The 11,473-nt window shown below is 38.8% G+C and overlaps 1 protein-coding gene across 1 annotated transcript; it reads left to right on the forward strand.

The window, feature by feature from the left end:
* Positions 1–1,610: 1,610 nt before the first annotated feature.
* On the forward strand, positions 1,611–8,141 carry nudt19 (nudix (nucleoside diphosphate linked moiety X)-type motif 19). Its single transcript, XM_061710875.1, has 4 exons — positions 1,611–2,176; positions 3,071–3,363; positions 5,243–5,447; positions 7,564–8,141. Exons 1-4 carry the CDS (start codon positions 1,690–1,692, stop codon positions 7,776–7,778), a joined length of 1,200 nt encoding a protein of 399 aa, XP_061566859.1. The 5' UTR covers positions 1,611–1,689; the 3' UTR covers positions 7,779–8,141.
* Positions 8,142–11,473: the final 3,332 nt, after the last annotated feature.

Genomic DNA, 11,473 nt, shown 5'->3' on the forward strand with positions numbered 1-11,473 from the left:
TGGAAAACAAATTATTATCCAGCAATTCACTTACCGGTAATACAAAATAACAAAATGAACTGAATAAAATAGGAATCTTTCTTAAACAGAATCCTGTCTTGCTTAACTTAAAATTGTATAAATTAATATAAAACAATAGAAAGAAAGCAGAACATCCATTCTGTAGTAGTGCACATTTTTAGTGCAAAGTGCAAACAGAAAGTCTGCAGAAAACTTGTAAACATTTGTGCCTCAAAGGCCATGACTGTAGGCTACAGTTGTAGTAAAACAGAAAAAGATAACTTGATAACATGAACTCAACAGCTCAATGCCATTTTCCATGGCATTTTATGACTATTTTTTGACTCTCATAGTAATACGGGACAAAGCGCTTCCCTTTTCAGCTCAATAGTCGTGGTGCAGAGACAATAACCTCCTCCTGAACACCTCCAAGACCAAAGAGCTGGTAATTGACTATAAGAGGAAAAAGACAGAGATTCCTCCGCTCATCATCAGCGGGGATTGTGTAGAGAGGGTAGCCAACTTCCGGTACCTGGGAATCCACATGGAGGAGAACCTGACCTGGAGTGTGAACACCTCTGAGCTGCTGAAAAAGGCCCAGCAGAGACTGGACTTCCTCAGGATCCTCAGGAGGGAGAACATCACAAAGAGGCTGCTGGTGTCCTTCTACCGAGCCTCCATCGAGAGCATTATGAAGTATGTATCTGCATCTGGTACAGCAGCTGTGCAGCAGCTCGGAGGAAAGACCTCCAGAGGGTCATCACCACCGCCCAGAAGATCATCGGCTGCCCTCTCTCCACACTGGAACACCTCCACCACTCCCGTTGCCAGAAAAAGGCCCAAAATATAATAAAAGACCCTTCACACCCCGGACACTCACTGTTTGAACTGCTGCCATCTGGGAAACGATACAGACTTATGAAAACAAGGACAAACAGACTCAAACACAGTTTTTATCCAACAGCAATAACCACTCTCAACAGGAGCTAATGTGCAATAACAAAAAAATTATTGTATGTTGATGAAAGTTCTTGTAATGTCCGTATGTTGATGTGTGGAGGGGTGAATGTGTCTAGATATATATATTTATTTTATTTGTTTTGATTTCATTTTATTGATTTATTTTTCAGTTATTTTATTTTTATATGATGCGCTGACTGGAGAGCACTTTTAATTTCATTGTACATAGTGATAATGACAATAAAGATCTATCTAATAGGACGCATACTTTAGTTTATAAAATACAAGAATTGATATAAATTCATAAATCATAACTGGAATTGTGAGAAACAATACTGGACCCATACTAATACCAGAGGCTTCTCTTGGTTTCTGAGTCGAGCATACCCTCTCTATATCACATTATGACACCTGTATCACACAGTTGAATTGCTATTTGGTGCAAACTCCTCGGCTTGATTTTCACACAGCACAGAAAACTTTGCACGTTTGCATTAATTCTTGGCTCACATACGGTTTTTAGCAGGACAGAAGTTTCATAGAGACACAGTCTTAAATCTCTTGATACAGGATTTTATATGAATCATTTCTGAATGTTATCCAGTCTTCCGGGCGGGAGGGGGCGACAGCAGCTGGTTCCTCCCGGGAACTGGGTCACCTCCACCCGGAGCCGCTGGCCGAAAGTCAACCTGCAGACCGAAAACTTTTGCAGATCAGTAAAGTTTGAGGATGAACAACGCACTGAAACACTGGAAGGAGGCGGCCACTCTCATTCTAGCTGCAGGACAGAGAGTCGGTGCGGACGGGTTGCTGTCAAGGACGTCGCTGACCGGGACCGGCACCGGTGGTCCCGGCTCCGGGTCCGGGTCGCACCTCCCGCACTGGTCCCGCTTCGATTACGACGTGCTACTGCTCAAACGGAGCAGTAAAAGCGGCTTCATGCCCAATGCATACGTGTTTCCCGGCGGCATGCTGGACTCCTCGGACTTCTCCAGCGAGTGGCTGGACGTGTTCAAGTCCGTCACCAACTCCGCAGATTTCGGCTTGAGACCGGTCCGGCAGCCCCCGGAGAGCCGGCCGCAGATCTTCTCCACGGACCGGCGGCAGCTCGGCTCTCCCGTCCCGGGAGACGCGGCTCTGCGGATCTGCGCCCTGCGGGAGACGTTTGAGGAGTCGGGGGTGCTGCTGGTGCTGTCTGAGGAGGAGGCGAGGCAAGGCAAGTTTAGTTATTATTCAAATATTTTATTGATTTTTCACATAACATTCAAACACGAAGCCGCACAATAACAACACAGAACCTATGTAGGAGTAATGCGATATTGATAAGTAAATAAAAAAATAATAAATAAATAAAAATGAAATGAAAGTATACAGGACTGTCTCAAAAAATTAGAATATTGTGATAAAGTTCTTTATTTTCTGTAATGCAATTAAAAAAACAAAAATGTCATACATTCTGGATTCATTACAAATCAACTGAAATATTGCAAGCCTTTTATTATTTTAATATTGCTTATTATGGCTTACAGTTTAAGATTAAGATTCCCAGAATATTCAAATTTTTTGAGATAGGATATTTGAGTTTTCTTAAGCTGTAAGCCATGATCAGCAATATTAAAATAATAAAAGTCTTGCAATATTTCAGTTGATTTGTAATGAATCCAGAATGTATGACATTTTCGCATTACAGAAAATAAAGGACTTTATCACAATATTCTAATTTTCTGAGACAGTCCTGTATAAATAAATAAATACATAAATAAATAAATAAATAAATAAATAAATAAATAAATAAATAAATAATAAAGTAAAATAAATAAATTAAAAAAAATGTATAATTGAAATAAAATTAAGATACAATCAAGTGCCAGGATTGCCTGTACCAGCAGAGAGAAATTCCCGTTCAAAATAAGATAGAAATGGTTACCAGGCTTTGTAGAACTTTTGAGAGGAGCCTTGAATGGTACCTGAGGTGTTCAAGTTTGAGGTGTGCCATCAAGGAAATAATGGGACGATGTGTAATATGCATTAACACTTTAAATCTCTTGAAATCACCGCCACCTTCATTTTAAGGGCCAAAAATGATCACCTCTGTCTTTTCTGCATTTAGCTGGAGAGGACGGTTTTAAAGATGAGATGGGTCGCGGGCTGTGCAGAGCGCATCAGCTGTGCAGCGATGAGCTCGCCAAGTGGAGGGCTCTGGTGAACCGAGACCCCTCCAACTTCATCAGGATGTGCAAGCAGCTGCAGCTGCTGCCCAACATCTGGGCTCTGCACGAGTGGGCCAACTGGCTGACCCCCGCGGGGCGACCCGGGGCCAGGTTCGACACGGCCTTCTTCATGTGCTGCCTGCAGGAGGTCCCGGACGCCAGTCAGGATGAAAAGGAAATCGTGCGCTTTCAGGTGGGTTCAAACCAGGTTACCCAGCATTTACAGAACACGAGGTAAATAAGTACTGAATCATACAGACTAAGGGTTTACTGATTGATGAGAAACATTGAGAGAGAACTGATACACTTAGATGAGAAAATGCGGAGCAACATCTTGTCACATACTTTCTGATTAAATGTGACTGTGCTGTCTTTGGCACTCATATTTTCAATGGAAAATACTGCAACTAAGATGTCTATAAACATTCTTCTATAGCATGCAAACTTAAGACTTCATACTCTTCAGATTTATGCACAAACCTTTTTGTATATATGTGTTTTTTTGTCTGCATACATATTAATGGTTAATACCAAGTTGGTAAAAAAAACTTGTGCGTGCGTACATACAATATTTTTTTTAAATAATTAATATAAACATATGTGGGGGGGTGGCTTCCGCTGCTAGTCTGAAATGAGAAAAACACAGGGAAACGCACAACGGGCACACAAGCCTTTGAAATCTGTAAGAGAGAAAACAAACAGACACGAGAACAGGCAGAGACACAAACAGCAACCATTTCAGGTCTCTGATATATATGTTTAATTACATCATCTGCTGCCAACAAACTGCAAACACTTAAGTCCTATCAAATTAATAAGAAAATGACAAGTTATTGGAACTGGGCTACGTTTTTATTTGTTCCTGACTGTCTCAAGTGTCTTTCCTTATACTATATCTTATGTGGGTTTTATTTTATTTTTTAACATTAGGTCTATGTTCATAAATATCTACAAAATGTCCAGGTGTCAGGTATCAGTTTCAGTAAATAATCTTCAATTTAAATGTTCTACCATGTACTTTTAAAAGCACAGGAATTTGATAAATTGAGTAATTTAAGACCAGAGACAAACGAAGCTGCGAATATAGGAATATTTTATTTTCTGGAAAGAGCTCACAGAGCTGCATAGCTACTATACAACGAGCACATGCTGAATTTCTTGAAATGTAGTATGTATTCTCAGTGCAGACAGACAGTCTAACTCAAATAGTATTTTATTCAAAACCAAAAGGGAAAAATTCCAGTTTTCATTCGTCCGTGTGCCTTGCGTACAGTATCCTGTGATGCAACGAGTTGCTGCAGTATGTGACCGGCATGTGGTTGTGCTGTTGCATGCTACATACTAATGACAGCCCCCATAGCATTATGCAGCCATTATGTATACTGCATTGTAAAAGCAGCTTCTGTTCCATTGATGACATATGAATGTTAATCACCCAACTCATTCATGTCTTACCAATAACATTTATGGAAAACAAGCCAGTTCTTACAGTCATGTGAATAAGAAAGTAAATTCTCTTTGAGTTCTTTGTTCTGTGTATCAGAATATATTAAAAACAATTGTCTGATTGTTACTATTTCTTAAAGTTAGGTAAATACAGTGTCAAATGATCCAGAGCACATGCCATTTTACACCAAATCATTTTTTTTTTTTAATTTAACAAAAATTAAGCCAAAATGCTGAATCAGTGTGTGAAAAACCCAACAACCCATGATTTAGTAGCTTGTAGAATCATCTTTAGCGTAAAGAATTTCAAATAATAATGTCTGTGTGAAGTTGTCAGTATCTCACATGAAATATTTACCCACTTTTCTAAACAATGTGACTCCAGTTTATTTACGTTTTACAGTCTTCAGTCAGGTTGAAACTGGGACCCTGACCGGACCATTGCGGTACCTTGATTCTTTTTCTTTTCAGTGATTGTGTTGTAGAATATTATTCTCTTTCATAACTTAATTTCAGCCAAGCTTGAGTTGTCCTTTTCTTCTTTCAGCATGTCTATTTAGGGGGTTTGAGCCCCAGAAACAGCTGTAATTTTGTTTTACTCAAGCTACCATCTTTGTGTGTTTCAGTGGTCCAGGCCCTCAGAGATCCTGCAGAGCTATCGGGCACGGCAGCTGTTGATCCCACGTCCGCAGTTCTACGAGCTCAGCCGCATGTGCTGCTTCCCCTCGCTAAGCGACCTCCACAGTTTTGCCTACGAGCGGGCCACAGAGGGCTGTGAACACTTGTTGCCTGTGATCTCAAAAGTTGAGCGCCACACTGCACTGCTGCCAGGTGCTGATTTTAGACTCTTTCCTTTTAACGCACAATCAAACCACAGCATGGACCTCATTCAGGAAACATGAGCAGAACCAGTTTGTAAGATAAGATAAGATAAGATAGTCCTTTATTACTCCCTCAATGGGGAAACTCACGTGTTAGCAGCAGTACACTTAACATACACACACGCGTGCGGGGAAGGGGGTAAAAAGGTAAAAAAGTAAAAGATATATATAATTACAAAATATGGACAGTATATACAATACATTGTTTGTACATAAGCTGTTCAAATTTACGAGATATGAAACTGAACTTTTTGTTAGATACGAACAAAATCTCCACCTGCCTCCAAAACATGTAGATCGTATGCGAGTGAGGAGTACATACATAATGCTAGTCGTTATCAGACTTTACATGGTCAAACATGAAGACACAGTGGTAGTTTCAAAGAAAAATGGGTTTTATTCCCCAAAATTAAAAAAATGTTGCCTTTTTAAAAGAGGTCAAAATAAAGAAAGAAAATTCAAGCCAAAACTGTGATTTAACATAACAAACATCAAACTAACTGTTCAAAGCAGAATAAACTGACCTACCACACAACAAACAAAGGGGACTTAACTAGTGGCTGATCAGACCAGGCTGTCAAACTAGGAAGGGGAACAGTTACTCTCATTTAACAAAAAACTAAACAGTTAGTTTAAGAATAAACTTAAATGATTAATAACTAAACATAGTGAAAAAAAAAGCAAATCGCAAAAGAATTTATGCATAAATTATATTATGACTCTCATTTTCTTTAGTGAAGCTCCAAATGGCATCACCCAGTTTGGGGTTTGAGTGCCAGCCAGTTGAAGGAACTCCCCACAGCACCGGCAAAACAGAAAATACCACATTCGGCTGACAAGATTAAATATACAAAAGTTAACTAAATGTGCACACTACAGTTAGAACTAGTGTTTTTCAATAGTTTCGGACAAATGAAAATATAAACACAACCTGTACTGCAGTGGGTGTGATGTGATATGTACCGGTATGTGGAACTCAAAACAGCAAAGTGTGGGTGAGTGGGGTTACCGCCTGTGTGGCCATCACACGCACATACCTTCAAAACATGTTTCTCAAAATGTTTCTTGATATGAAAGTAACATGTCCCCTGACTGCCGCAATGCTTCACGATTAAACGAACAACAAGAAGAAACTTACCGGCAGAGTTTGCCATTGACTCCTGTGGAGTTATGCTGTTGTCTTTATCAGATACAAATCCTGCCAAAGACGTGTCTTCAACCATCGAGCTTCTGTGGTTGTCTGCAGCAGAAAGTCCTGTTTTGTCAGTGTAGATGAATGTTGATATTTTCTTTCTTTTTGCATCCTACTTTATATCCAACCATTTTCACAGAAGATATGTGATTAACTGCTTTAGTCACTTTTATGATCATTAACAAGTAGTGAGCATGCATTGTTAATTTGAGATTGATTGGTACGAATAATAAGTATTCATACGTATTTACAATCAAATCGGAGTTTTAACCAGAATAGGTTTTGAGTGAAGAGTTGGTTTACGTTTAGAGATTTCATGAACAAGCCCCACTCTGTTCAAATTACACAAAGCACCATAACGTCGTCCCTCTCACGGTTAGCATTTTTTTCTCGTCGAGACCTTTGCTTTTAAAAACAAAATATATGTGACATATTTAAAAATATATCATATATATTTTATATCAAAATGCATATATATATATATATATATATATATATATATATATATATATATATATATTTGAGGCCTGTTATCTGTTTAAAATTTGAATTATTTTCATAAGGACTACTGGCACAAACCCAAAAATAAACCAACATCATAATGAAGCCGGGACACTTTTTATTCCCTGTTTAGCTGGTTATTCTAAGGACCCATCGTGTTACTCTAAATGTGATTGTAACTTGCTAAATGACTGCCATGCAATGATTTAGAACTAGTCAGTCTAATTTACAGCGTTCTCGGGTGGAGGAAGGAGCTGCAGCACCCAGAGAACACCCAGTGACCCTGAATACTTGTGATAGATTAACCATTTGGTTTGATTTCATCTGTATACGTTATTTTCCTTTACTGTCTCTGGTTTTCTGCTCTTTCTAGGTGACAAACACTATCCACTGCATATTTCAAGACAGACGGAGGCTGATAACAGGACAGACTTTGAGCTGAACGATACTCCAAATGGTGCACTGCACCGCATAGTGATGTCAGATCCCTACACACCCACTCTACAGATCACCATCACACCCAAGTACAACCACTTGCTCCCTCTGATAGAGCCAGCCTCATCACAAGACTCAAAAAGTAAACTTTGACCCGCCTTGGAACTCCTCCTCCTCCAACCGACAAGTTAGGGAAGGAAGAAAGTCAGTTCTGACATTCAGATCACTGTAATGTCCTCAGAAGTAATGAAAATGGACTGTGTGCGTGCGTGCGTGTGTGTGTTAAAATGGTCTTACTGGGACTGATATGTCAGAGGTGGAGGCTCTGTATGCCTCTCAGCTGATGGGGGTCTTCCTCATTGCAGTGTGCTTGATGGATTAAAAATAATCTCTTAAATGTGATTCACTGCATGCCTGCCATTTGTATATGCCATATTATTAAAAATATTTAAAATATTGATACTGTACCTGCAAACTTCACCGTTGTTGTTTTGATTTGCACGTTAATATCCATCTAAATTCCATCTAAAATCCATCTAAATTCTGCAATACAATCATTACTTTTAATTGTAAATACTGTTTTCTAAAGCAATATTAATAAAACCTTCTATGTATAATACCTTTATAGACTGTATTTAAAAAAAACAGAATTCCCATACATAACAGATAGCTGGGATTAACAAACTATTGAAGAAGGCTGACAAGAAAATATCAAAGATCAACTTAAATACAGTCGTAAACAAATATGTTATTACCCTTTCATCAAAGAAAGAAAATCTTATAGTTGTTACAGAAAAACTCAAAACTGTAATAATTTACTAAATAATAAACTGCCATCGTTTCTGAATTGTGGTTCAAAAGACAAATGAGTTGGTACCCCTAGAAAAGGTTGGAAATCATTTGACCACAGTGATGTTAAACTAAAGTGTGTCTCCACCATCCATCCATCCATAGATGATGGATGGATGGTGTCTCGTAATTATCATCACCAGTGTTTAATATTGAAACCAGTCAGTCTGACCACTGAAAGGGTTAAAAGTTGTCGCTCTGTTGTTTGGTATCAGGGTGTTCACTTCACTGAGGATGGACCAGAGGAAGCAACGGAGAGAGAGACAAAAATGATAGCTGTTAAAGGTGAAGGCTTAGAAGACCATCTCCAAGCAGCTTGACGTTCCTGTGACTAGTTAGAAATGTTGTTCAGAGGTTTGGGCTCGATGGGACTGTAGTCAACCTCCCTGGTCGTGGCTAAAAGAGGAAAGATAACACAAATTAAAACCAGAACAACTTCCAAAGAGATTCCAGATGAACTCCAAGGTAAAGGTGCATCAGTGTCAGATCTGTCACTGGGAGTTGTCAAAAGTGGGTGACTGGGGAATCTTCCACTGTTAAAGCCAAGTTATAAAAAAGCGAGACTGGAATTCGTCAAAACACGTACAGTATGTCTTGAATCTGTTCAGGTACAATGAAATCTGAAGACTAGGGACATTTTGAAGCGACATGTGCTGCTCAGTGTCAGAAAGCTTTATTTTCCAGTCGCAGGTCATGCTCCTGCATCCCATGACCCATGGATAGTGACCCAAGAATGAGTTGGAACGAAGCATTGAACTGTATAGAACTTTTCTGATGTGGTCCTGTATGAGTCCTTATTTAAATCCATTGAACATCTGTGGAAAGAGTTGAAACATGCAGTTGGGACCAGTGTACAGGTGCACAAGTCTCCCTGAGGGTTGCACTAATCACTTGATTGCAATGATTGACTCAAAAGCTTGTGCCACAAAATATGTGAAGCTCTCATTTTTTGTCCTTGTTAGTTTTTTTTTTTTTGTATATTTTGTCCATACAATAAAAGATGTATGACAAAGGAACAATAAATAAAAGATGCAAAGGATTCATCCCCTTGCCGGCACTGCCCTCCTCTGTCATCACCGCTCGTCTCCTGCTTCAAACTGCTGCGTGTGTAGGATGGTGTTAGCAGAAAGGAGGTGAGTTGAAGTAACACTGCTCAACCTTCTGTGCTCATTTCAGCCCATTTAGGTTTCTATGGAGACCACCAGCCTTGGAAAACTATCATCTAAGTCCAGATGAAATGATGCAGTGGTCTGCCTGTAAGCAGTGTGTAGCCCACCTCTTTGAATCAGCCTTCTTGGTATATTTGTGTCCAGGCAACAGAGGTAGGCCAAGAACGGGTTCCAGCATGCACAGGTTCAAATACAAAGTCTCTAAATAAATGTAAAGAAAGCTGATTTACTCACCTGTAGGAGGCTCGGTGGGGAAGCAGTTTAAATCGTTGATGCTTAGACTATTTGTGGAGCATCTTCCATAGCTGAGATTGCAGCAAAATAATTTAGGAATGCCTGAAACACTCAATGTTGCATTGACGTGAACTGTACTCTTCCCTTTGAAAGAAGTTGGACACATTTAAAATGCAACATTTCAGGAAGCTTTATCTCTTTCATTTTTAAAATCTCTCCCGCTTTCCAGCCCATGTTTAATTGATCACTTTGATATTTCTGGATCTCTAAATGACAATGCAAGTGTGTCGTGGGTTTCAGGAGTAGAGTGTCGAGGTCCGTGACTCACCGTCGGCAGAACTCGTGAAATTACATCAGAGATAAACAAGATGTCTGAAAGCCCAATGTGACTCATATCTGAGCACAACAGCCACTGATTCTCATGCATCAAAGTCCTGCCAAAAATAAGAAATAATCTGTCATCACTCAGGCCTAAGTGAGAGAACAATTTGTGTAGTTCTGGCGGTGTTTCTCCACGAGATTGTAACCTTGACAGTCTGACAAGATACTGAACTGAAAATTGAGGAAATGTGTTTTCTTTTTTCCTTTTTTTTTTACTCAATAAGAAAACGACTTGTGTTGTTTTCACATTGTGAACCTCTCTGTTTGCTTTGTCACTGTAAAAAGTGCAGTCGGTGACACACATCAGCAGAAACTACCATAAAGGAGATTTTCAACATGGTTTTAGGTGTTTATGTCTGGAAAGAGATTAGTGAATGCAAAAGCTTTCCAGTAACCCAAGATATGCAGTTGCATATGACTGCTCAAAATGACAAATATATAATTATATAATTATAGATGTCAGCCACTAAGGCTTTATCATAATAATAAATACATTTCATTAAGGCATACAGTATTGACCTTAATACAGGTTACAGTTAAAAGCTAAAGCACTGTGAAAAATCACAGTTTTGGCAGTTATAACTTCAAAAGTCTACAACAAATTGCATAGGAAGACTGGCTTATCCGTAATATTGAAACCAGTGAAGTTGCACTTTTACCCATCCAAAAGCATTTTTACTGTTTGTTTTCATTAAAATGTTTTTGTTTTTTGAATAATCCAAATATTGTTTATGGGTGTATGGACTGTTAGTTTTTTTATACCTAAGATTAAAATTTCAAATAACAACAATTATATTTATTATATTGTTGATATCTGAAATGGGAGTAAATTCAATGGAAGTTACCCAAATATTCAATGTAGTTTCGAAGAATGTAATTGTGGATATTTAAATTGCAAGCTCAATTCAGATGACAAGACAAAGGTTGCATCCTTTGTCCTAGTAAGAACAATGTTTAGACATCTGGTGGCATCATTTTTAAGTGGATGAGTGTGATATATATATGAGAAATGTCCATTTAAACTGAAGAATTTCAGAAACTTTCAATAAATATCCGTTGTAGGTTTTAGATTTTACAGTGGCTCAGTGTAACTACCAGTGTGTTATAATTTATAAGCATTATTTGGGCCTTTTTCTGTCTGATGACATCACAACCTTGCAAGACAAAGTCCCAATACTTTTACAAGTGTGTTGTAGACATCTAATTGAACGCGCA

The sequence above is a fragment of the Cololabis saira genome, chromosome 2 (assembly GCF_033807715.1).
Source record: "Cololabis saira isolate AMF1-May2022 chromosome 2, fColSai1.1, whole genome shotgun sequence".
NCBI lineage: Eukaryota > Metazoa > Chordata > Actinopteri > Beloniformes > Belonidae > Cololabis > Cololabis saira.

Bases quoted from the DNA above. Each gene is read 5' to 3' on its own strand.
- nudt19 (XM_061710875.1), top strand. From the start codon at position 1,690: ATGAACAACGCACTGAAACACTGGAAGGAGGCGGCCACTCTCATTCTA. The intron at 2,177-3,070 runs GCAAGTTTAGTT...TTCTGCATTTAG, and splicing joins TGAGGAGGAGGCGAGGCAAG to CTGGAGAGGACGGTTTTAAA. The intron at 5,448-7,563 runs GTGCTGATTTTA...TGCTCTTTCTAG, and splicing joins CCACACTGCACTGCTGCCAG to GTGACAAACACTATCCACTG.